This window comes from Arachis hypogaea, chromosome 19 (genome assembly GCF_003086295.3).
Source record: "Arachis hypogaea cultivar Tifrunner chromosome 19, arahy.Tifrunner.gnm2.J5K5, whole genome shotgun sequence".
Lineage (NCBI taxonomy): Eukaryota > Viridiplantae > Streptophyta > Magnoliopsida > Fabales > Fabaceae > Arachis > Arachis hypogaea.
In genome coordinates, this window is record NC_092054.1 from 34488252 (window position 1) to 34512445 (window position 24194).

The 24194-nt window shown below is 31.4% G+C and overlaps 2 protein-coding genes across 2 annotated transcripts; one reads left to right on the forward strand and one right to left on the reverse strand.

Annotated features, from left to right (window-relative positions):
- Positions 1-3554: 3554 nt before the first annotated feature.
- Positions 3555-11737, reverse strand: LOC112778236 (asparagine--tRNA ligase, cytoplasmic 2-like). Its single transcript, XM_029295734.1, has 5 exons — positions 11678-11737; positions 11439-11591; positions 4521-5093; positions 3782-3916; positions 3555-3659 (listed from the first exon to the last, which is right to left on the reverse strand). Exons 1-5 carry the CDS (start codon positions 11735-11737, stop codon positions 3555-3557), a joined length of 1026 nt encoding a protein of 341 aa, XP_029151567.1.
- A 1080-nt stretch (positions 11738-12817) lies between these two features.
- On the forward strand, positions 12818-17813 carry LOC112777170 (tlg2p-like protein a). The gene is made up of 8 exons (XM_025821471.3): positions 12818-13465; positions 14074-14356; positions 15231-15320; positions 16396-16473; positions 16665-16742; positions 16826-16891; positions 16975-17055; positions 17181-17813. The coding sequence occupies exons 1-8, from the start codon at positions 13254-13256 to the stop codon at positions 17286-17288; spliced, it is 996 nt and encodes a 331-aa protein (XP_025677256.1). The 5' UTR covers positions 12818-13253; the 3' UTR covers positions 17289-17813.
- The last annotated feature ends 6381 nt before the right edge of the window (positions 17814-24194 follow it).

Here is a 24194-nt window from a genome sequence, read left to right on the forward strand (position 1 = left end):
TGACCACATTATTTAAACACTTTTTTACTGTATATTTTTGGGTTGAAAAGAACTCGATTTGTGTAGAGAAATTTAGTACTTTTTTATTGTCATAATTTTTACGGTACACTTTATTTAGTATTCTTTTTGTATTTGCTTTGGCATTTATAATCGCCTTGGTAATTTATATTATAGAAAAAAACAACGATAAATAAAGTGCAAACTAATTCAACATCACATATTGAAAACCATATAAAGACCGTAAAAAAATAAGAGTATTAAAAATATTTTTTTATAAAGTATGACAATAAAAAAAATAAATAAATACAAGGTAAGGGGTGAATTTACCGCAAAAGTTGTTGGTAGCCACCACATGCTGTCATTTCTACCAAATGAGACCATTCCAACCACCAAGTTCAGAACCTACAATGACAATTTAATTTCACGCAAGGATGGTTCTACTAAGGCATAAAACAATACATATGGTTCGTGGTCGAAAACCCTTGGTAATACAATAGTAGTGGAAAAAAATACATACATCATCCACAAGCTCCAACCCTGGACGCAATGTCCACAAGACCTCGCTGCTCCTAGAACAGTGATCATTATCCACCAATATTTCACTGCCATATGTAAGCCATAGCACTTTCTTTAGTTTACAATGCAACTTTCTAAGGTCCAACTATAAACTTATACACAAGTTACAAATTTCGGAATAAACCTCATGTCCAAATCATTCCCAAAAATATAGCAAGCAACTGCTAGCTCAACACCAACAAATTGCATGCCCTTAGCGAGCCAGAATGCAAGATCCAAGTACTACCAACAATCATGGGAGAAAAAATAAAATAATCGAGCAATCCACACTTAAAGAGAAGTTTAAAAAAGAAATCTTATCATCTAACATTTACAACATACCTCGGGAATGGAGTCCATACATATGGGTGCTTCCGGCCGAAAGCGGGATGTGTCCTTTTCAAATTTCTTCAGGATGGTCTCAACGACTGGTTTGGTCGTAACCCTTCCTCGTGAGGTTGGATACTTGGTCACGTCCTTTTGTTGTGGTCCACATCCTTTTTTTTTGTCCATGGTTTCCCTTGGAATGAATTTGCATCTTGAACCTCTTCAGTCAGGTTTTTGTCTTTCTTTCCAGACCTATCTCCAACAAGATGGCTTGCAGTCAACACTTCAAGAACTTTACTATGTTGCACTATCAACTCAGTTAATGCTTGAATATGTTTAGTTTGGGTACTCAATATAGACATCACCATTTCCTCCTTGCTCACCTTCTTGATATCATTCAGTACTTCGTTTATCTGGTCGTCCACTCCACTAACGTCGTCCTTGACCATTGTATGTATGTCCCTAAAACCTCGAGTAAATGACTTCGATCATTAGACTCAACAAGGTGAGATTCTAAACATGAATTAGTGTAAATAATGAATCAACCTACCTTAAAGTTTCAGCTTCTTTTGCTTCCTTCATTAGTCGTTGGCTTCCATTTCCATTGTCGTCGATTTTTGGGACTTCCATTTACCTTTTTCCAAGCTCTGAGAAGGTATGAAAGCATGTTGTGTAAGATTAGATACCAGGCACACGAAATTTTCATAAGCCATCGCCTTCTCTGTGATGGATCTCTTTTGTTTCACTTGGCATAAGGCCCACATGATAAGGCCCAAAAATTTGAGATCCATATTGTTACAAATATAAAAAAGAGACGTTTTATTTTCATCAAAAATAATTAAATAACATTAACAATTTTAGCTACGCAGACTTATCCGACTTTTGACAAGACGTGTCACTGGCTCACTATCTACCTCTATTTTGTCTTTTTATCAGTCAAATCCATTCCTAATCCTTTCATATTTAGGGTCCGTTTGGGAAATTCCAAAAGCTATTTTTTTTAGCTTTTAATTTATAAAAAGTTACATTAATAATGTTTGGTATAATTTTTTAGATAAACTTTTAACTTTTCAAAAAGTTATTTAAGAGCTTTTGAAAAAGTTAAAAAATGTGACTTCTCCTATTTTCAAAAGCTATTTTATCATTCCTATTTAATGCACAACTTTAAAACAAGGACTTCTATAATAACTTTCTAAACACAAAATAATTTATTTAAAAGTTGTTATTAATAAAAGTCCTTATATTTTAAACTCCTTTCTCAAAAGAACTTATTTAAAAAGTTTAGCCAAACTGGCCCTAAATGATGTTATTAAATAGATTGTAGAGGAAGAAGTAAAGTACTCTTCTCTCATGGTGAAAATAAAGTACTCTGCCTTAAATAAGAGATATATATAGTTGAATTAAGATTAGAGAAAAAAATAGAACTAAAAACGTGACTGGTGATTGAGATTGATAGGAGTTTTGGCAGTAAAAAGCTAGTTTTAGGGTGTGTTAGAGGTGGTTAGGAATAAAAAGTGGATGTCAAACATTTATTTGTTCTAATAAGTTGGAGAATAGACTTAACCAGTCCAAATTCGTTTCCCGCTATCTAAACAAAAAACGCAACGATTTTAGTGGGTGGAATAATTTTTTTCTCCCTCCAATTTCAATTTTTGAACATCATTTTATAATTTTGCGCACGAAAATATTATTATTATTATTATTATTATTATTATTATTATTATTATTATTATGTATTAGTAATAAAAATTTAAAATTTAAATTTATTATTAACATAACAAATTTAATTTATTGTTAATATTTTAACTAATTACAAAATATTTAATTTAATATTTTTATATATTTCATGATTAATGATGATATATTAAAAATAAATACAACTTACTACTTTAACAATAAACATATTATTATTAATACTAAAAAATTAAAAAAACATAAAATACATTATAATAAACTTAAAATTCTTCCTTGATATATACGTTACTATTAATGAAATATATTTTAATTATTTTAAATATTTTTTGTTATCTATTAAATATATAAAAAAATATTTGTTCTGATGGTTACCTGAAACGGTGATTTGGGTTTGGATGTGAGATCCAGACTCCTTGTGAGACAACGTCTGCTTGTTCTTGAGCCGAGGTACTACCGTCCGAGTTCCTTGGGAGAAGATAGAGGATGGTACATGCAAGAGATTCCGATACTTAAGTTAGCAATGACTTTAGGCATATTTTTAGTAGATTGTAACCTAAAATACTGAAAATAAATAAAAACTATTACATTCATAATAAGTATATGTTTTACATTATTATTTTTTTGTAATAATAAAATAATTAGAGTAAAGGACAAATAGGTCCCTGACTTTTTTTTTTGCAGACATTTTCGTCCCCAAGGATTGAAAAATACATTCATGTCCCTGACCCTTCCAAAACGCGGACAAATTTACCCTCCATTGAAGTGACTCCGTTGGACTCAACGGAAAACGCTGACGTGGCTCCCGTGGCGCTGACCTAGCCGTTACAGGAGCACACGTGGCATGTAACTTTTTAAAACAGGACATATTAATCCTCTCACACCAAAACGTGTAGCTTTTTAAAATAGGACATATTAGTCCTCCCACCCCAAAACGATGTCGTTTCACCCGAACCCCCAATCTTTCACATTTATGAGCCCTAATCCTTCCAGTGAAGTGGGTCACTGTCCTCAAGTGTTCTTAAGTGTTTTGCAGTGAGTGCAACACCTGATTTGAAATTTGTTTCGAATTTCTTATCTTTAACCTAGGAGCACAATTAAAACAGTAAGAAAGAAAATCTCTTGTTTTCATCTCAGCATTTAGAAGTAACAACTACCTTTCTTAGAATATCTATGACTTCATTGTAGGAAAGCATTTCAGGAAAACCTGACGCAGTCTGCTGAAGACGAGTGAAGCAGGCGTTTCAATTCTTTTGGCAATAAACTTCATATCTTCATGGCATGTTTCCAAAACATACATAATGAGGTGATTGAAATAGTCACTAGCACAATTCATGGCATCCTGCAAGCACCACAAAGTACAATGTGCTATTAAATGACAAAAGAAGCCTCCAAATCAGAATATAAGAAGGAATTAGAAGTTTACAACTATTAATTAAAGGGACTATGACTTGAGAACTTTGTATATTAATTTAAATATGTAAAACTGCACTAATTTGATGCACAAGTATAATAAATTTTTGTCATATTTAATTAAATTAAGGTTTCTTAATGAGCAACTTCCATTTTTTTTATTTTCAATATCATTCTGAGAAATTTGCTATATATATAATTTTTTGTGGCTGTTCAGAAGATAAAATTCAATTCTGTAAAGAAAAAATATAGAAATTCTCTGCTTGTTCATATTTAATCATAATCCAACCATTGTTTTTGCTTGTCTCAATTTTCCCTATTATTAACTTTGGAGATACAGCATATATAAATTATTTCTACTCTAACAAATTTCATTGGGCTGGATCAGCAACTTAGAAGGATGGCTAATAATTCTGTATATATAAGTAATACTGCATTCTATGGATTCAGATATTGAAATGTTAAATAGATAAATGGTATGCAATAAACTGAGTATATTATAAAGCAGTGATATAGAGAGGAAAAAATGTTACTCGCAGCTGCGAAAAAGCCATTTCAACCTCAACCATCCACATTTCTAAAGCATACTTGGCCGAATATGTTTTATCTGCCTGGAATCTTGGTCCAAATAAGTAGACATTTCCAAGAGCACATGCATAACTCTCTAGATGCAAGCGACCGGAGACAGTCAAGAACAAATCTCTAGAAGCATCAACCACCTCATCCTTCGATGATAAGGATTTTAAATTTTTCTTCTCTATGGCTTCCAACTGTGATACCAGTTCATTTGTTTTTCGCAGATCTTGAACTGCAGCAGCCAGAGCTTCCCTATTGCCCTCAGTCCTTTTCAAAGTTTCAACTATATTGCTCTTCTCTTTAGCAGCTGCCTTCACAATATCAAGGCTAACACCATCAGTCTCATGGATAGTACTAAGCTTATGCTTGTCAGGTTTCTGTTCCAGGCCGGCCACCTGGAACAATTTGCCAAATTCTTCGTAGTCTGTGGTGGTTATAATTGGTATTTGCACATCAAGAAATCCTTGACCATTGAAAAATGAGTGGGTTGCAAACGACAGAGTATTGCGAATACGCATGACAGTTGCCACCTACATGTCATTTAGTGAAAAAAAAACAAATTTAGTCTTAACTTCTCATCATTTTTTAAGAAATAAATATATGATTGTCATTCCTATAATTAGGATGCAATGAGCAACCATCAATTTTATTTTATGGTTAAGATGATAAGGTTCTATACAAATTGAGTTAATTCAACCAACTACCCATGTCACCTGTCAAGAAATCTAAGCTAACTATGGATAATCAAAATTAATAGAATGAGTAAATATCAAAGTAATTATGAATTTTACCGTTGTTGTACGCGGTCAAAATTGGAAAAAGTCCCTTAACATCTCCAGTGGAACTCTCTTCTTTGATAATGGATTCTTGTCAACATCTACTATCCCAATGTGAAGAACTTTGTCAGCTTTGAGCTCAATAACATGCTTTCCTTCTGTTGCTGGTCTTTCTATTTGACCTTCGACTAGTATACAGGTTCCAGTAGGTGGTTGAGGTTAGAGGTGGCTGAGGACAGCGACCCACTTCACCGTTTATGTGGAAGGATTAGGGCTCATAAATGTGAAAGATTGGGGGTTTGGGTGAAACGACGTCGTTTTGGGATGGGAGGACTAATATGTCCTGTTTTGAAAAGCTACACTTTTGATGTGAGAGGACTAATATGTGCTGTTTTAAAATGCTACATGCCACGTGTGCTCCCGTAACGGCCAGGTCAGCGTCACGGGAGCCACGTCAGCGTTTTCCATTGAGTCCAACGGAGTCACTTCAATGGAGGGGTAAATTTGTCCGCGTTTTGAAAGGGTCAGGGACATGAATGTATTTTCCAATTCTTAGAGACGAAAATGTCCGCAGAAAAAAAGGTTAGGGACCTATTTGTTCTTTACTCAAATAATTATTAACGAATATTTTAATCAATTGAATTACAACATATGTTATTTTAATCAAATGAATTACAATATATATTCTACACACTTATCAATAAATTCTAAATTCTAAATTCTAAATTTAAGACCATAAATCATAAGGCCTTAACCATAATGTATAAGTTAAGTAGAATTTTTTTTTCTTTACATATATTTAGACTATTATGTATAAGAATTAAAATAAAAAAATCAATAAAATTTTAATTAGGAAGTTTATTTCTTTTAGTCAATGCCAATTAGTTGGTTCGTTAACTATATTTTGGTGATTAACTAGTTGGCTAGTTTTTAAAAAGATAAAAACTCACGTATAGTTATTTTTATGTAAAGTTATAACTTGAGAATCGTTAAAAGATTTGACAAGTTTGACTAATTCATCATTTAACGATTTTTAATTGTTAATTTTACATGAAGACAACTACTTATAAATCTTCACATTTAATAAATATATTATCACTACTTATTTATTTTTATTTAAATTTTGATGTTAAATCAAATTTAACAAGACAAATATATAGTTAAATTTAATAAAATAAATATTTTGACATAAATCTCAAAAAAGTGATTTATAATATATTATGGAGACAAAGAAAATAAAACAAAGAGGGCGTATATTATTAGGAAGTTAATTTCTTTTAGTCAATAAAATAAAAAAATCAATAAAATTTTAATTAGGAAGTTAATTTCTTTTAGTCAATGCCAATTAACTTTTTCAAAATAATTTTGTTTATTTTATATTTTAAATCTTAAACCTTCTAAAAGTAGAATTTTTACAATTAAAAAACAACATTAGGAAATGTCGATAGTTAAAAGTTAGTTCGTTAACTATATTTTGGTGATTAATTAGTTGGCTAATTTTTAAAAAGATAAAAACCCACGTATAATTATTTTTATGTAAACTTACAATTTGAGAATTGTTAGAAGATTTGACAAGTTTGACTAAATCATCATTTAACGGTTTTTAACTGTTAATTTCACATAAAGACAACTACTTATAAGTCTTTACTTTTAATAAATATTTTATCACTACTTATTCATTTTTATTTAAATTTTGATATTAAATCAAATTTAACAAGACAAACATATGTTAAATTTAATAAAATAAATATTTTAACATAAACCTCAAAAAAGTCATTTATAATTTATTATGGAGACAAATAAAATAAATCAAATAGGGCATATATATATATATATATAATCTTTTACAATTTCAGTGGAGATAAGTACTTCGCTTTCGGTAAATGTTGATCTGCCCCTATTCTCAACCCTAAATTCTAAACCCTCAAAATTATTAAATTTTAAATCCTTCAAATCCTACCTTCCAAACTATAACCTTGTAAATCTTAAACATTAAGTTTCACCTGATAGATCCTAAACGATATTCTTAACTTCTAATCATTAAACTCTACACACTCATCAATAAGTAAATTCTAAATTCTAAATCTAAGACCGTAAATCATAAACCCTTAACTATGTATAAGCTAAGTAGAATTTTTTTTTTACATATATTTAAAATATTATGTATAAGAGTTAAAATAAAAAAATCAATAAAATTTTAATTAGGAAGTTTATTCCTTTTAATCAATGTCAATTAACTTTTCTAAAATAGTTTTCTTCATTTTATATTTAAATCTTATACTTTCCAAAAGTAGAATTTTTACAATTAAAAAACAACATTGGTTAATGTAGATAGTTAAAAGTTGGTTCGTTAACTATATTTTTTTGCTAATTAATAGATATATAATATTTTTTTATTTCAACCAATATTTGAAAAATACTAATAATTTTACTTATGTCTGGAAAATTATATTTTAGTTTGATGATTAACTAGTTGGCTAGTTTTTAAAAAGATCAAAATTCATGTGTAGTTATTTTTATATAAATTTACAATTTGAGAATCGTTAGAAGATTTAACAAGTTTGACTAAATCATCATTTAACAATTTTTAACGGTTAATTTCACATGAACACAACTACTTATAAGATTTCACTTTTAATAAATATATTATCACTACTTATTCATTTTTATTTAAATTTTGATATTAAATCAAATTTAACAAGACAAATATATGGTTAAATTTAATAAAATAAATATTTTAACATAAACCTCAAAAAAGTCATTTATAATTTATTATTGAGACAAACAAAATAAAACAGAGGCATATATATAATATTCTTTTACAATTTCAGTGGAGGCAAGTGTCCCTCTTCCGGTAAACGTCGCTCTACCGTTAGGCGGGGCGGAAGAGAAATTTAGGACCGCCTTACTAGGCGAGGCGGGGTAGGCCAGCCCATCAGATAGCGGGCTTTTGGCAAGACAGAGCGGACTTTTCTGTTTGTCACCCTAATGGGGACATGGACATAAGTACCTACCTCATAGAACCTATTAAATATACGCAAATATAAAATTATTAATTCCTAATTTATATATACATAAATCCATTTTTTGAATTTAGTAACCCTAATTTCTGCTTTGAATTCAAATTCTTCCTTTTTCTTCCAGACTCATTCTCAGCCTCGATCCTCTCTCTCTAACTCACTTTCTCTGCCTCTCAAGTCCGTCACTACGTCGCTCAGTATCGTCCCAAAAAATTATGTTATGTTATTATGTTGGAATATGTTTTTATGTTTTCTCCTTTTGAAATGTTATTTTTCATAACGAATATGTTATAACTTGTGTTGAATTATATTGAATCGATTATTTTATGATTATTATATTATGTCTTTTTGTGTTAATTTTTTTCAAAAGTTTTCAAAGAATATTCGTAGATACCCGAGGAGATCTGCATTTCTTAAGGGATAATTAAACGGGAACTTGCAATGACAGAGAAGGAATGGGGCATTTTTTTAAAATAGGAGTGAGGGATGGGAAGAGGGCTTCTCACGCTCCCCTGAGTACTCATTACCATATCTAACTAGCAACGGGATCCAATCTGAGCCGATTTAAGAGGGGACGCGTGGACTTCATTTGCGTTGGGCATTTAAGGTAATGAACCTAAGTCGAATTTGGGACCCTAACAATGGATTTTAGTTGATCTTGCTTGTATTGAGGTCTTACTAGGCCCAAATATATCTTGGATTAATATTTTAAGTCATTGTTATAGCAAATACTATACTATTTAATATTATAACACTTAGTATATATAAAAGTTGGATATATTTATAAGATATTTTTTAATTCAAATTAAAAATATTAATTATCTCTTTTTTAATTTTAAATATTATTTTCTAATGTAACGAAAAAGTAAAAATAACAATAATTACTCATATAATTAAAATAGATAATCTTAATATATACATAAAACTATATATATTAAAGATTATTATATATGATATATAATTTTTTTTCTTTTTTGTAATGACTATTTATATAATTTATTGAACAATTTTTTCATCTTAATATTTAATAAATTTAATATATAAAATATTCTTTAACATACAAAATAAGTAATTTAAGTCATTATCTAGGATAATAAGTATAATAGTGCAAATATTTATTTATTTATTAATAGTAAAAAAATATATAAATAATATAAATTAATATTTTTTTAGTATAAAAGCAATAATAAAGGTTATGAATTAAGTTAATTACATAATTAAAAAATTGGGAAGAATTTCTTAAATAATAATAAAAAATAAGATCACTATTTTCACATATTATAAAGTTTATAAAAAAATTTTAGCTAATAAATCAATCCTTAATAGATTATACATTAATTCTGTCAAAAAAATAAATAACTAATACATTAGATATTATTATTTATGTACTAATATATAATATATATATATATATATATATATATATATATATATATATATTATCGATTATTAAGTTTATAATTAATTTTTAATCCAATTTTTGGTAATTAAAATTTAAATGATTGAAATTGTTAAATGTTCAATATTTTGTATCTAACCAATTTATTGTTTTATTGAAATTAAAAAATGAGTTGTTAATTAATTCTAAATTTAAATTTAAATTTGAGTAAGAAAATAAAAAATATTTTAAATTTTATCTCACTAACCAGAATTAATTTTAAGATAAGAAATTACTTTGTACATCACAGATATTGTAAAATAGTATGGTCATTTGTTATTTTTTAATGGTAAATATTGTCAAATTAAATAGTGTAAAAACGTAGAAAAAAAAGTATTTACAAATTTATAAAATATTAATTTATTTTTCAATAGAATAAATTATATATTGAATAACAAAAGTTGTTATTGGTTTCTCTTCACGCTAACTAATACTCAACAATAGTGTTTCGGTATAATATGTTACCAAGAAATATTAATCGATCGATCTAATAACTTTTATAATGACATAAGTTTATGAATTTGAAAATTTAGAAATCATTTCATAAAATGTGAAGTTTTAACAAGTAATAATGCTGATTATATTGTTTTGACTTCAAGAATGAATATGATACCAATAAATAAAATTGTCTCAAGTAAATTTCAACAAAACAAAAGTCCATAAATATTACTATTAAGGGAAAATTAATCTATTTTAAAGACAAATATAATTTTTTTCTACGGATTTCCTAACTCGGCAAGTCGATGACTAATCCACCACATATTGATGCTCTATTTATTAAGGATCTGTCGCTAACTAATAGATTGTTATACACACAAGGCGAAATTCGAACTCTAAATATTTGCTTAAATAGATAAATAAGATGATCATTCACCCAATCTAAATTGATTAAAATAAATATTAATTATTTTTAATATTGTTAAATTATAAAATATTTATAATAATAATAATAATTACTATAGATATTTTTTATTTAAATTTTAATAAAAAAAATTTGTATAATTTTACGTATTATTTCGTACAAGACACAGAAATATATACTAGTATTAGTTAAAAACAATTAGAATTTTTTTATTTAGTATTTATTAATTATTGTAATAATTAATAAATACTAAATAAAATAAATTATGACTGTTTTTTTAATATAATATTACCGATTATTATTATTATCATCATTGCCATTATTGTTGTTGTTGCTATTATAATGCTACTATTGTTCTTCCTGTTATGGCCATTTTTTCCAATTTTCCACTCATTTAATTAGTGTTAGTCGTTCCATCAAGTTTTTGTTTACCAGCAACTAATTTTCTCCGGTTTTAGTCATTGCTACTAATATTTCTCTTTCTTGGTTGATTATCAAAAAATAAAGAGGTAACTACTAAATCGGTACTCAAAAGATTCTGACGCTGACAAAATGGTACCTGACTTTTACTATTGATAAAATAGTCCCTAAAAAATTTTAAAATTTGACAAGCGTGTCCACGAGCTTGCCGGAGCAAATCTCTATCAAGCACAATGCTAAAGTGGCCACCGTAACCTGGCAAACCACCTCCAAACCCTAATCCCTCCCTCCCTAGCACATACTCCCCTTCCCTCTCCCTCCCATCGCAACCCCCTCCCTTCTTCCTCCCCAACGCATACTCCCCCCGCCTCCCTCTCCATCGCAACTCTCCCCCTACCCAATGCATACTCCCTCCCCATCGCAGACCCCTTCCCTCTCCTTTTCCATCGCACCCCCTCTCCAATGCACATTTCCCCTTCCCTTCCTCCACTACCACTCGCAACAACAACCACCTCAACATCAACAGCAACAACAACAACAACAACAACAGCAGCAACCCCAACGCACACTTTTCTCTCCTTCCTATCGCAGCAACAACCTCAACATCAATAGCAACTTCAACGGCAAGAGCACTATCAAGGGCTATTGCCACCACCATCGGAGCGACAACAAGGCCTGGAATAGCCGCATCTCCTCAGCCCTTCAGCCTTTCTCTCTTTCTCTCTTTATATTTATATATGTAGGTTATGTGTTTGTGTAAATGTTTGTGTGTGTGAATGGATATTGTTATTGTTATGGTCCTCTGATAAGAGAAGGAAGGAATGAGGGAAAAGAGAGAAGGAGGAACAAGCAATGCTAGGTTTTGAATGTACAGGTTCTTCTATTGGTTCTGTTTTAGGTTCTGATGGTGTTGTTTTTGCTGTTATTGAGGCTTCGCTGCTGCAATTGGGGAGGGAGAGGGAAGGAGGTAGTGTGCGTTGGAGAGGGGTCTATAATGGGAGGGAGAGGGAAGGGGCTGCGATGGAGAGGGAGTGTGCATTGGGTAAGGGGTTGCGATGGAAAGGGAGGGGGGAGTGTGCATTGGGGAGGGAGAGGGAAGGGGGGCTGCGATGGGGAGGTGGGATTAGGGTTTGGGAGTGGTTTGCCAAGTCACGGCAGCCACGTTAGCATTGTGCTTGCCGGAGATTTGCTCCGGCGAGTTCGAGGACACGCTTGTCAAATTTTAAAATTTTTTAGGGACTATTTTGTCAATAGTAAAAGTCAGGTACTATTTTATCAGCATTAGAATCTTTTGGGTATCGATTTGGTAGTTACCTCAAAAATAAATTGACCCTAAACCCATAACATTTTTTTTCTTAGATTATAAAAAACAATGAAACCCATATCCATATTTTACGTAAAAAAAGCAATAGGCCCATGCAAAAATGGTCCACGAATTAATATCTTTAATATTAAGATTAACTTAAGCTAATCACAAAAAAATGGATGGCAACATGACGTATGGCTCTGACTTTGATTCAGTAATTGTTGAGGTTCTTCCCAGCATTGATGCCACGCGTATAGAAGTAGCTTCAGCCACATACTTTCATCACCTAAATAATCAATATGCCTTCATCACCATAGTATTGGCCTTAAATAAAGCTTAAATCGATCAAAATTTTTCACCAACAAATCAGTAGCACCTAGAATTGTTGAATAACTAATTCGCTTTATAGACGGATTTTTTATTTAAATAATTAAATAAATATTTTATTTTTTAAAATAAATAATTATAAAAATTATTATAAAATCTGTCTTCGGTCTTATTTCATTTACCGTGTAATAATTTTTATAATTATTTATTTAAGTAAATAAAATATTTATTTAATTTATTTAAATAAAAAATCCCTTTAGAGAACCTTGATTCAAAGTGAATGACAATTAATGGAAATTAAAGTCATTTTTAAAGACTCAAAAATGAAAGAAAAAGAAAATGTTCAGCAGTGATCCGGAGAGCACGTGACAGTGAGAGTCAGCGTGAAAGCTAGATCACGTGATCGGCGATCCCTCATTCCCTCTCCCCTCACGAGTGACGAGTTACGAAGAAGCATTTCATTCGATTTAATTTTCCGAAATCCCCAAATCTCCATTGATTTTCATCTTTCAGATCCTTCCTTCATTGTTTGTTCCCAAAAATGGCGACGAGGAATCGCACTCTCCTCTTCAGAAAGCACCGTGACGCATTGAAGAGCGTTCGCGCTCCTTCCTCCTCTTCCCTCCCCTCCACCTCCTCCGCCGGTGGCAGAGGGGGTGCCGCCGGACCCGTCATCGAATTGGTCAGCACGTCGCTCCTCAACCCTAATCGTTCTTACGCCCCTCTAAGCACCGACGATCCCGGTAGCTCAAGGTGATTTCCCGCAGATTTTTCTATGTTAATGCTTTTTGGATTTGGATTGAACGAAAGTGGAAACGTTTGAATTATTTCTTTTTCTTTTTATTTTCGATCTCGGATTATGATAAAAAGGTGTGTATCTGTTTACACTCTACATCGGAGTTTTAAGAATTGATCTAAATTGATGAAAACTCAAATATCAGTGAAGTGAAGGAAATATATGTTATCTCAGTGAATATGAGTGTGTCTAGAATTTTAACAGATGAATTGTCTGTAGTACACTTTCTTGAATATTAGTTAATATACTCATTTTCTTCTTCGTTTAGAATTTAAATGCTTGTCTATATCTATATATTGTACCTGGCTTATTATTGGATGTAATGGCATCTATGGATCTATCTAGTTAACCTCACTTAGTGGATAAAAGGCTTTGTTGTAGTTGTTATTGGTAGGGAATTCGGATCATGGTGAAAATAGGGGGTGCTTTTCTTATAGATTTGGCACTTGTTTAGGACATTGTGCATAGTTCAACTCTTTGCTTTTGTGTTTCAAATGCTTGCATTGCTTGAAGCTATTAAAAAGACTTTGAAATGGTGGGTTGTTCATTGTTCTTGTGAATGCAGTAAAGATCTAAATCTGGTTACAGTTGGATTACCGCCAGCATGGGTGGATGTGTCTGAAGAAATATCAGCAAATGTGCAGCGCGCCAGAACAAAAATGGTAGAGTTGGCCAAGGCTCATGCAAAGGCTTTAATGCCATCATTTGGTGACGGTAAGGAAGAACAACGTGCTATCGAGTCCCTAACATACGAGATAACTGACTTGATAAAGAGATCAGAGAAGAGACTGCAGAGACTTTCTGCTGGTGGGCCATCTGAGGATTCCAACGTGAGGAAGAATGTGCAGGTACCACGACTGAATAATTATCATATAATATCCATTTCGAAAGATGGATGTTCTTTCTTGGTATATAAGAATAAATGTGTATTATTCAACTCAAAATCTCTGAGCTTCTCAATAAATGAAACATTAAACGATTTCTTCTCTGGCATGACTGGTATGGTATTTTGGTTCTAAAGTGAGGCTTAGGTAATGACATTTTATTAAACAAATAAATCTTATATGTTAACTATGAGCTAGCTGATAGTCATTTCAGTTTAGCTGACATTATTCTTGCAATCAAGTTAAGAGTGTGCATACTACATTTTAGAATCAGGAGGTCTTATTAAGAGCACTTGCCAATGAGGGTTTCTGGACAAGGCATATGATAACTAACTACTAATTCCCCCCTGCCCTTAATATTTTGTGCATGTCACCAAATTTCACACTGATTTTCTCTGCTTCATAAAATAATTCTGGGCATGTCTTTGAGTTACATTGTTGGGGAAAGCACACACTAATCATCATTTTATTTCTCTTTACAAATTAGAAGATTTTCCCGTTAAACAGAAAACAGTTTTCAATTCTTTAGCATCCATGTTTATTTTACCCTTTTGCTATTGATGGTGAAATATTTTCGAACATTTCTTGATTTTCTGTACTGGTATGAGGAGGAAGAGACAGGTGTTCATCATTCATACTTATTCATTTTCTATTTTTCTTAGCCCAAAAGCTAGCTGGTCATTTCTCCATGAAATTGAGTCTCATATGGGTGCCTTGACATTCTATTGTTTAATCTTTATGTGTCAACACGTTTTACACATGTTTCTGTCTGTTATTCCATAACCTTCTTATTGGTAGTTGTGTATTATTTTTTTTATACTCTGTTCATGGATTGCAGCGTTCTCTTGCTACCGACCTTCAGAACTTGTCTGTAGAGCTCCGCAAGAAACAATCAACATATTTGAAGCGCCTAAGGCAACAAAAGGAGGTTAGAGAATTTATTTATTCAAAATAATTTTTTTTTGGTAACAAAGAAGTGAAAGATAATACAGTAGAGTTTATGTCTGAACAATTTAGCATCAATTTAGTAAATAGAAAGCTAATATAGTAAAAAATTATATTTTATTGTATTTTGTTCATAAACAATATATATATTTTTTGTTATTTTAAACTGCATCTCTCATGGCTTACCATTTCAATTGTTCTTCATTGAATAGGTTTAGTCCCTATCATTTTTGGGCTTTAATCTTTGCTGCTGTGACTAATTTGAATTTTTATCCTTACTATTAAGTACTGGTACCTATATTTTTTTTTTTTATTTTTCATTTGTTAGATTTTAGTTCTTATTCAATATTCATCAAAAGTAAGGATTTGGCTCCTCTAAAGTGCTGGTTGCACACTTGCACTGTAGAACATCTAAACAATTAAGATATAAGCACATGCATAACTATCATATAATTTGAAACCATTTATTATTTCCTTAATGAATCAAATGTTTCACGTTATTCTCTATTTTTCATGAAGGATTAACTCATATAGTTTGATACTTCAATTCTATTAACATTTTGGTTCCTTACCTGAAGAAAGCCAGTTTCAAAGATAGGAAAATATACTTATGTCCTGGAAAAAATATAAAATAAAATAATGTGGATTAAAGTCAAATATTGACAGCTATAGAACCGAAATCTACTTTGATCCCTTCTTATTTTGCTATTAGCAAGTGGTTTCTCAATCATCCTTTATGTCAGCCAGCAATAGGAATGAATAAGGGCTTATATCCTGAAAATCAATAATGATCAAATTCAAACTAGTGACAACTGACAACCAGATCTACCTTGATCCCTTTTTTTTGTTTATTTTATTTTTTGCCTATTGACAAGTGATTTCTTATCTTCCTGTATGCCAATCAACAATTTGATTGTCCTTAGTTTTGGAGGAATATTATATTGAAGCAAGCAGTAAATATCCGGAAGATATCTCAATTACTAATGCCATAAATAGTACTAAATAACTTATGGAAATTCTGTCTTGAAGTTTGGTATTGTCATTGTATGATGTTGCAGGGTCCAGACGGGGTTGATTTAGAGATCAACATGAATGGAAGTAAATCCACATATGAAGATGATGACCTGGATAATATGGTAATTCTTTTTTGCTTTTCATTTTGGATTTCTTCTCTTTCCCTCTCTTTCTTTTTGGGTTCTTTTTTTTGTTGTGGGAGAAAAAAAAGGGGGAGGGGATCCTCAATTGTTATCCATATAGCCAGTACTGGCTGTGCTTTAATAAATTTTAACGATTTTTTTGCTGATACAATCAAGTTATGTGTGTTTAGATATTTAATGAACATCAAATGGCCAAGCTGAAGAAAACTGAAGCATTCACAGTGGAAAGAGAAAAAGAAATTCAGCAGGTAGGCAAAACTTGCTATTAATGGTGTTTACTAATGTTGTGTTGGTTCTTCATGAGCTAAGTAATATATTCTTGTATTGATAGGTTGTAGAATCTGTAAACGAGCTTGCTCAAATTATGAAGGATTTATCAGTCCTAGTCATTGACCAGGTCAGCAGATACCATCCTTTAATTGGGAATTGAAAACTTTCTTATTCATAAACCCTTGAGAAATTGACATTCTGTATGTATAGGGTACGATTGTTGATAGAATAGACTACAACATTCAGAATGTAGCCACTACAGTTGAAGATGGCCTTAAACAGCTTCAGAAGGTCCTACATCTCTTCCTTTCCTACTGTTTTATCTAGACTATGTGTTTCATGCTCTCTCTTTAGTGCTTTCCACAATTTTCATCTCAGTTTCCGTACAATAACTATTTGGTTTATGGTACTTGCAGGCAGAGAGAAACCAGAAAAAGGGGGGCATGGTGATGTGTGCGACGGTGCTGCTCATCATGTGCCTTGTTATGTTGGTTCTCTTAATCCTTAAGGAAATTATCTTGTGATCGATGGCGGTATTTAATATTATTTCAATATTGTGGTCACCTTTCATGGGTGCGACCTTTCTACTGATTCTACCTATTACTGGCTTGGATGTAGTTAGTAATGCAGCTTGTCTTAAGAGAGGACCAAGGAGTTTGAAAGTAGCTAAGGCACGTGTTCTGGATGAAGAGATCTGAAATTGATTCTTTTGCAACTTGTTAAGCCAGATTGGAGACAACGGTGGAGGTGTGTTAAGAGGCTTTTAAGTAATTAGATATTTATGATACAATAGGAAAAGGATACATATGTAGCAGAAAATGTATAGTGTAGCAAAATGAATCTTCTACTGAACATTCTTTTGCCTCCGGGAGTGGGTGCTGAGTTCCTTCTCATGCATTTTTTTTTCATATTCTGCCAATTTTCCTAGGAAACTGTCTTCTTGTTCCTCTCATGCATCTTGCATTAAAAGGGGGTTATAATTTTTTTTTAATATGAATATATTTCTAGAAATAAAATGGATGGGAATTCTGTGAGGTTCTAGTTGGAAATGATGATTTCGGGTATGAATGCAACATGTGCGCTTATATTGATGTGAAAGACATCTAGGGTCCTACATCTGTATGAACACAACATTTTTCATTTATCAGAGCATTTTTGGCATATTGGAACATAAGATGAACAAATATTAAAAATAATTATCACATGATCTGCTGTAGTGCTGTATGCTGTAGTGCTGTATGTAGCCAACAAATGAGTCCCTAGAAAGAAAATGCCAGAGATCTAACCTAGCCGGGTTAACAAATTCTGCATTCAAAATTGCCGCATTTACGATTTGGCAGGCATCATCATTTTCAAGGGACAGGGAGGTTAAGATCTATGAAACTCTCTTCGAAGCTTTGCAGAACTCTTAGCCGCGGCAGCAACCTTTTAGGTGTTGATTTCTTCTGCTTTTGCCATTGCTTTCATCGTGTTGTGTCCTCCATGGGTATGCTGCTTCCCGCGCAAATTGGGAAGCAATTCTTTTGCCCTTCTCGCAGAATGTGGAGATTTTAGGGTTTAGATGCAAAATACCCCCAAAAGACAAACTATGTGATGAGATATGGTGGTGGTGAAAGATTGGAAATTGAGAGTGGAATTGAATTAGTTAAAATCATAAAAAATAATTTGAAATTTCAAAAAAGTTTTTATAGTTTCAAAATTTTCGTAAATCGGAGCCCATTTTAATGGATACAACTTTCCTTTGTTTTTTTTTTATTAGAGATGCATAATCTTGCTGCCTCATGGATTCTGTACTCCCTATTGTTACTCCTCATTTTAGAGATAAGCCTCAAAGTGGTCCTTGAAGTTTCACTCGAGTCTCATAGTAGTTCTTGAATTTAAAAATTACCCATATTCGTCTCTGATGTTGCACTTCGGGGTTCAAATTCATCCTTCCGGCACATTCCGTCCACCTGGCACCACCGGAAAGTTGATCTGGACTCCTCCGTGACACGCTGGACAGATAACGGCTAGCTGACGTGGATTAGTAAACTTTTATGGTATATTTTGGTCCCTAAATCAAAATTAAAAATTTTAATCCCCAAATTTAATTATCATTCTCTTCTCTACAGTAGTAACTCCTCTCCTTTCTTCTCTTTTCTTCTCCATATGGATGTGAAAGAGACTACAACTTCATTGAAAGCACGCATATGTTTTGTTAATTAAAAATCACATACTATGTCTTTGTATTTAACATTTTATGTACTCATTTAACTCTAGTTTAACTAAAATGTTTTACAAAATTTAATTTTATATTTTTGTATGATTTTACAAAAATCTATCTCTTGTATTTACGGAATTAAAGTTACATCGTTATTATTATATACTACATTACATTTTCTTTCGAATCCTTTTCCAAAATAACTATGCATCATGCTACAACATAATAACTTAGGATCATGTATATAATTTTAATTATATATAGTGGCCATTATAGATAAATTATTCAATTTAATTATAGAAGTGATACTTAGTTTTGTAAACTGAAATTTTTAGTAATTGTCAAAATAGTCATTGACTTTCAAAAATAATCAAATTGATCCTTAAATTTATAAATAGTGAATCTTTATTTTTTTTTAATGTAACTGTCATTCACATGGTATTAATATAAAATGTTATATTATGACATTTCAAATTGTATGACATCTTCATTAAAATAATGTGTCTAAGATTTTATTATAATTAAATAGGTATTTTAAATTAATTAAGGATAATATTAGAGAAACAAAAAAAATAGCAAAAATTTATCTAATTTAATATTTATTATTTTAGTCTCTAATTAATAAAAAATTAATTAAGCAAAATAAATATAATTAACTAATTTAAGACACTAATTTAATCATATGAAAATATTAATCATATCATCTTTTTATTTGCAAATGTCATGCTGACATTTTAACATTTTATATCAGCATTAGAGATGAGTTAAGATTCACAATTTATGAATTTAGGAATCAATTTAGTCATTTTTAAAAGTCAACAAATTTTTATGAGCGTTCACAATTTTAGAAACTAAACTTTGCATTATTTCTTTAATTATATATATCACGTAATTTTTTTTTATATTATAATCTCACCATCTTTCTTACAGAAAAAAGGGATAAAAGTGGTTAAACTTGTTCAAATAATGGTTGTTAAGAAGACCCTAATTGTTGTTGTTATTGTTATAATATACTTCAACTAAAAATAAACAAAAAGAAAAATCTTGTGAATTTGGGATATAAAGATCTATGCTTGTAGAGAAAAGAGGGATTACTGTAGAGAACGATGATTAAATTTGGGGACTAAAATTTTTAATTTTGATTTAGGGACCAAATTGCACCATAAAAGTTTACTAATCTACGTCAGCTAGCCGTTATCTGTCCAGCGTGTCACGGAGGAGTCCAGATTAGCTTTCCGGTGGTGCTAGGTAGACGGAATGTGCTGGAAGGACGAATTTGAGCCCTGAAGTGCAACTTCAAGGACAAATATGGGTAACTTTTAAATTCATGGACTACTATAAGGCTCGAGTGCAACTTCAGGGACCACTTTGAGACTTATCTCCCTCATTTTATGTGGGAGTATCATTAACCCAACTTAAAATATTTACTAATTGAACCCCGTTTTTTAATTTTTGAAAAAACTGATAATTAAAATTTTGCCCCTCTAGTTTTGCTTGTTACAGTTTTTTCCTTTCCTTTTAATCATAATTTCAGAAATGAAAGAGATGTCTCTTTTAGGGCGTTTTCCCTAATCTTCGTGTTTTTGTCACATCTTTGTCGCTGCCTGTGCTCAGCACCGCCACCACTCTTACTGGCGTCATCCCACACTTTCCGGTCACTCTGCATTGTTGTGCTTCGTCTCTGTCCCTGCGAACTACTCAGGTTTCATTTTAATCATAATTTCAGAGATGAAAGAGATGTCTCTGCTAAGGCTTTTCCACTAATGTTCATGTTCTTGTCACATTTCTACAGCTACAGCGTCGCTGTTGCTGCCTGCACTCAGCACCGCCACTACTCCTTTTACTGCCGCCATACCACACTTCTCGGTCTCTCTGTGTTATTGTGTTTCGTCTCTGTCCCTGCGAACTACTCAGGTTTCATTTTACTTTATTTTGTTTTATTGCTTTTTCTAAGGCAATTTTTTGCGTATTTGGAGATTTTCCTGCTGTCTTTGCACCGCAGTGTTTATTTTAAGAGTGGAAAAGAAAATGCATTACCTTAACTGAGCATTGTAATTGGTAACAAGTACAATAAATTTTTCTTTGCAAATTTGTGATTATTAATTGGTGTCTGATTATGCGAAAATTTTAGATTTAACTTGAGTTGAAAAACTTTTTCTGAAAAAAAAAAAATGACTTGTTCCTTTGATTTAACCAAACCAACTCAATTTTAATAGAAAGTGCAATTTTCCCTTCCCTTCCCTTTGTTTTTGATTAAATAAGAACTTTGCATCATATCATATGTATAATTTTCTCTTAACAATTTTTCTTAACAAAGTTTCCAACCTCCTTGACTATTGTCTAATGGAGCTGCATTTATAGTGTTATATGTGTAAGTTCAAATCTAAAGGCATATTTGAATAGAGGAACATATTTAATTAAAAAGCCCCTTCATGAGATCCTACTTAGTCATAGAGGCTCCAAAATTATGTCTCAAAAATTTAAACTATTAGATAGAAATACATTCTTTAACTCTAATGATAGTAGTAGCCTTTAAATGTTTATCATTGATTTTATACAACCTTGTCATGGGTTAGGCTATCGCTTCTGGGTTGTCTTTTATTCTGGATATGTGAAGACATTGGGCAATCTTTGTTTTTCATTCTTGGCTTTTTCCTTCAATGCTTTATAGATAGATAATGTTATATTTATGTTTTAGTTGAAGTTTATTAATATTTATTAAAAATAATTGCTGCATACACATTTGGTTGATTTTATCATTTTTAGGCATATTAGAACTCCTTTTTCAAGACAAATTAATGCTTAGCCAGTCGCTATTAACTTATTATGACTAATGGCACAGTTTAAAAGATAATATTTCACTCTTTTTATGGTTTGGATGCTTGTCTCAAAACGAATTCGATATTATTTATCACTTATTTCTATAAATGTTGATGTTACTGTTCTTTCAGGCTGCCAACCATCCTTAAGTTACTTATCTTTTTGTTTCAATATCGATAACTTCCATTCTCATAACTTGATGTTTTAAATTTTAATTTATGCATAATTATGCAGGTGAAAAGTTTTCAAACAACAAATGAAAGACATGCTTCATCACAGTGATCAAAAGGACATTGAGTTAAAAAAGCCTGGTGCTTCTCTTTATACGTTTTCCATGCCAGATTGCTTTGTGTAAACAAGAAGAAGTAAGAAGTAGAAATTGTAGCTCTAGAAAATGTATGTTTTGAGTGTAAATATATGGCCTTTAAGAACATGTTCAATACCTCTAATTTATTTTTGTATCTTTTAGTTCGATTTTCTTTTATTATCGTCAATATTGTAGAGTTATTTTAACTAAAGTTATAAAAAGGCCACGAATTAAGTGTTAATTGTTATTTTCATTTAAGCTCAACAAATAGTACTTAAGTGTACATTAAATAATAGTAAACCTACATAGACACATTCTTAAATGTTGATTGCATCATGAATCATTCTTGGATCCCTGCTGACTGCTAAGTTTAGCATTGCAATTTAATAGCGTGAAGGCTATATTAAAAACTTATAATTTTGGTTCTTGATTTATCAATTAGAGATAGTTGATATTTGCATGAGCTGTCTAAATGACTACTTCCAATAATGTCATTCTGAGTTTTGATCTTATACATTGCATTGGATTTTGTGGTAAAACTTTGTGGAGTGGCAGCATGATAATATTTTCAGGTTACACTATATAATTTTTTTTTTAGATATTTTTACTTTTTTTTTTGAAAGTTAAATTATTGAGTTATTTTTTATTAGTTTTTACACTAATTTATCCTTCTTCTACATGTTACAATTCTATATTACTAATTTCCTTTACTTTGTCAGTTAATATAAGTTATTAGTGACCTATACATTATACTAACTAATTATTGCTGAGTATGATAGATACAATATAACTTAATCCAAAGAATGAGCAATAGCAAAGTTCAAACATATCCTGAATTTATAAGATATAATTGATCTATCTTAAGTTATATAATACAATATAACTTAATACAAATAATCATATAAAGCTACAAAGTACAACATCAATCATAAAATAAAGTCACACAATTATTACACCAGGATATTACTCTAATTTTTGAAAACCAATTGCATCTTCCCCTGCTACTTCAATGCCTAGAGCATTTCGATTGATGCGTGAGCATCTTTCCTATCTTTTCCTAGTGAATTTGCATTTAATTTGTTGAGTTTAATCAAGAATTAATTATCTTTTAGCCACTATGGATGCTACTTTGAGTCTTGTGCAATTCTGTTTATTTTAGGTAGCATTCGGTTGGATTTGATGGAGCTTCCGCAGAAAAAGAGAAGAAGGCTATATAGGGTAGGAATGGCTTAGAAGATGGAGAGGAAGCTTGCACAAATGGAAGGTGCACAAGAATTAAAGGAGACAACCAGCGAGGAGCGACGCGTGCGCGTACCTGACACATGCGCGTGAATTGGAGATTTGCACAGCGATGCGTACGCGTGACACGCGAAGAAGACCATCGACGCGTACGCGTGACTGACGCGTACGCGTGACATGCGCCAAGTGTAGAAAATGTAGAAAACACTGGTTATTTAATTAATTCTGATTTAAACTTTATTTTTATTTTAAAATAGGAAAAGATATTATTTTAGTTTTAGAAAATATATTTTAAATTTATTAGGATTTGATATAAAAGAGAAAAGAAACTTCTCTTCTGGGAATTCCATTCCACCATTATTCCACTTTTCATTCCACCTCAGCCCAATGGACAGTTTTTCAGAATCCTTATTTTTTCTCTGAACCATGAGCAACTAAACCTCCATTTTTAAGGTTAGGAGCTCTATCTATTGTATGGATTGATACTATTATTTTTCTATTTTAATTCATGTATTGATTTATAATTCAAGAATTGTTTTCGTTCTTTATCTTATGAATTTGGGTGGAACGGAAGTATGACCCTCTTTCTAATTGAGTTCTTGTATAACTTGGAAAAGCTCTTTACTTGAACAACAGCTTGAAAACATATTCTCCTAAATTTCTAATTATCTGGACTTAACGGGATACGTGACATATAATCCTCTTATATTTGGGTAATTAGGATTTTTGTGGCATATAAACTAGAATTAAGCTTCACCCTCTAATTGGAATTAAGTGACCAAGGAATTGGCGGTTGATGAATTTTAGAGAAGACTAAAAAGGTCTAAGGAATTAGGGTTTAGTCACATATAGTTTGCCATGAAT

Excerpts from the sequence above, each read along its gene's own strand:
- LOC112777170 (XM_025821471.3), top strand. The coding sequence starts at position 13,254 with ATGGCGACGAGGAATCGCACTCTCCTCTTCAGAAAGCACCGTGACGCA. Across the intron at positions 16,474-16,664 it reads ATGATGACCTGGATAATATG|ATATTTAATGAACATCAAAT; the intron begins GTAATTCTTTTT and ends ATGTGTGTTTAG. Across the intron at positions 16,743-16,825 it reads GAGAAAAAGAAATTCAGCAG|GTTGTAGAATCTGTAAACGA; the intron begins GTAGGCAAAACT and ends TTGTATTGATAG.
- LOC112778236 (XM_029295734.1), bottom strand. The coding sequence starts at position 11,737 with ATGGTGGTGGCAATAGCCCTTGATAGTGCTCTTGCCGTTGAAGTTGCT. Across the intron at positions 3,917-4,520 it reads TGGCTTTTTCGCAGCTGCGA|GATGCCATGAATTGTGCTAG; the intron begins GTAACATTTTTT and ends TGGTGCTTGCAG. Across the intron at positions 3,660-3,781 it reads TCTTCAGCAGACTGCGTCAG|GTTAAAGATAAGAAATTCGA; the intron begins GTTTTCCTGAAA and ends TTGTGCTCCTAG.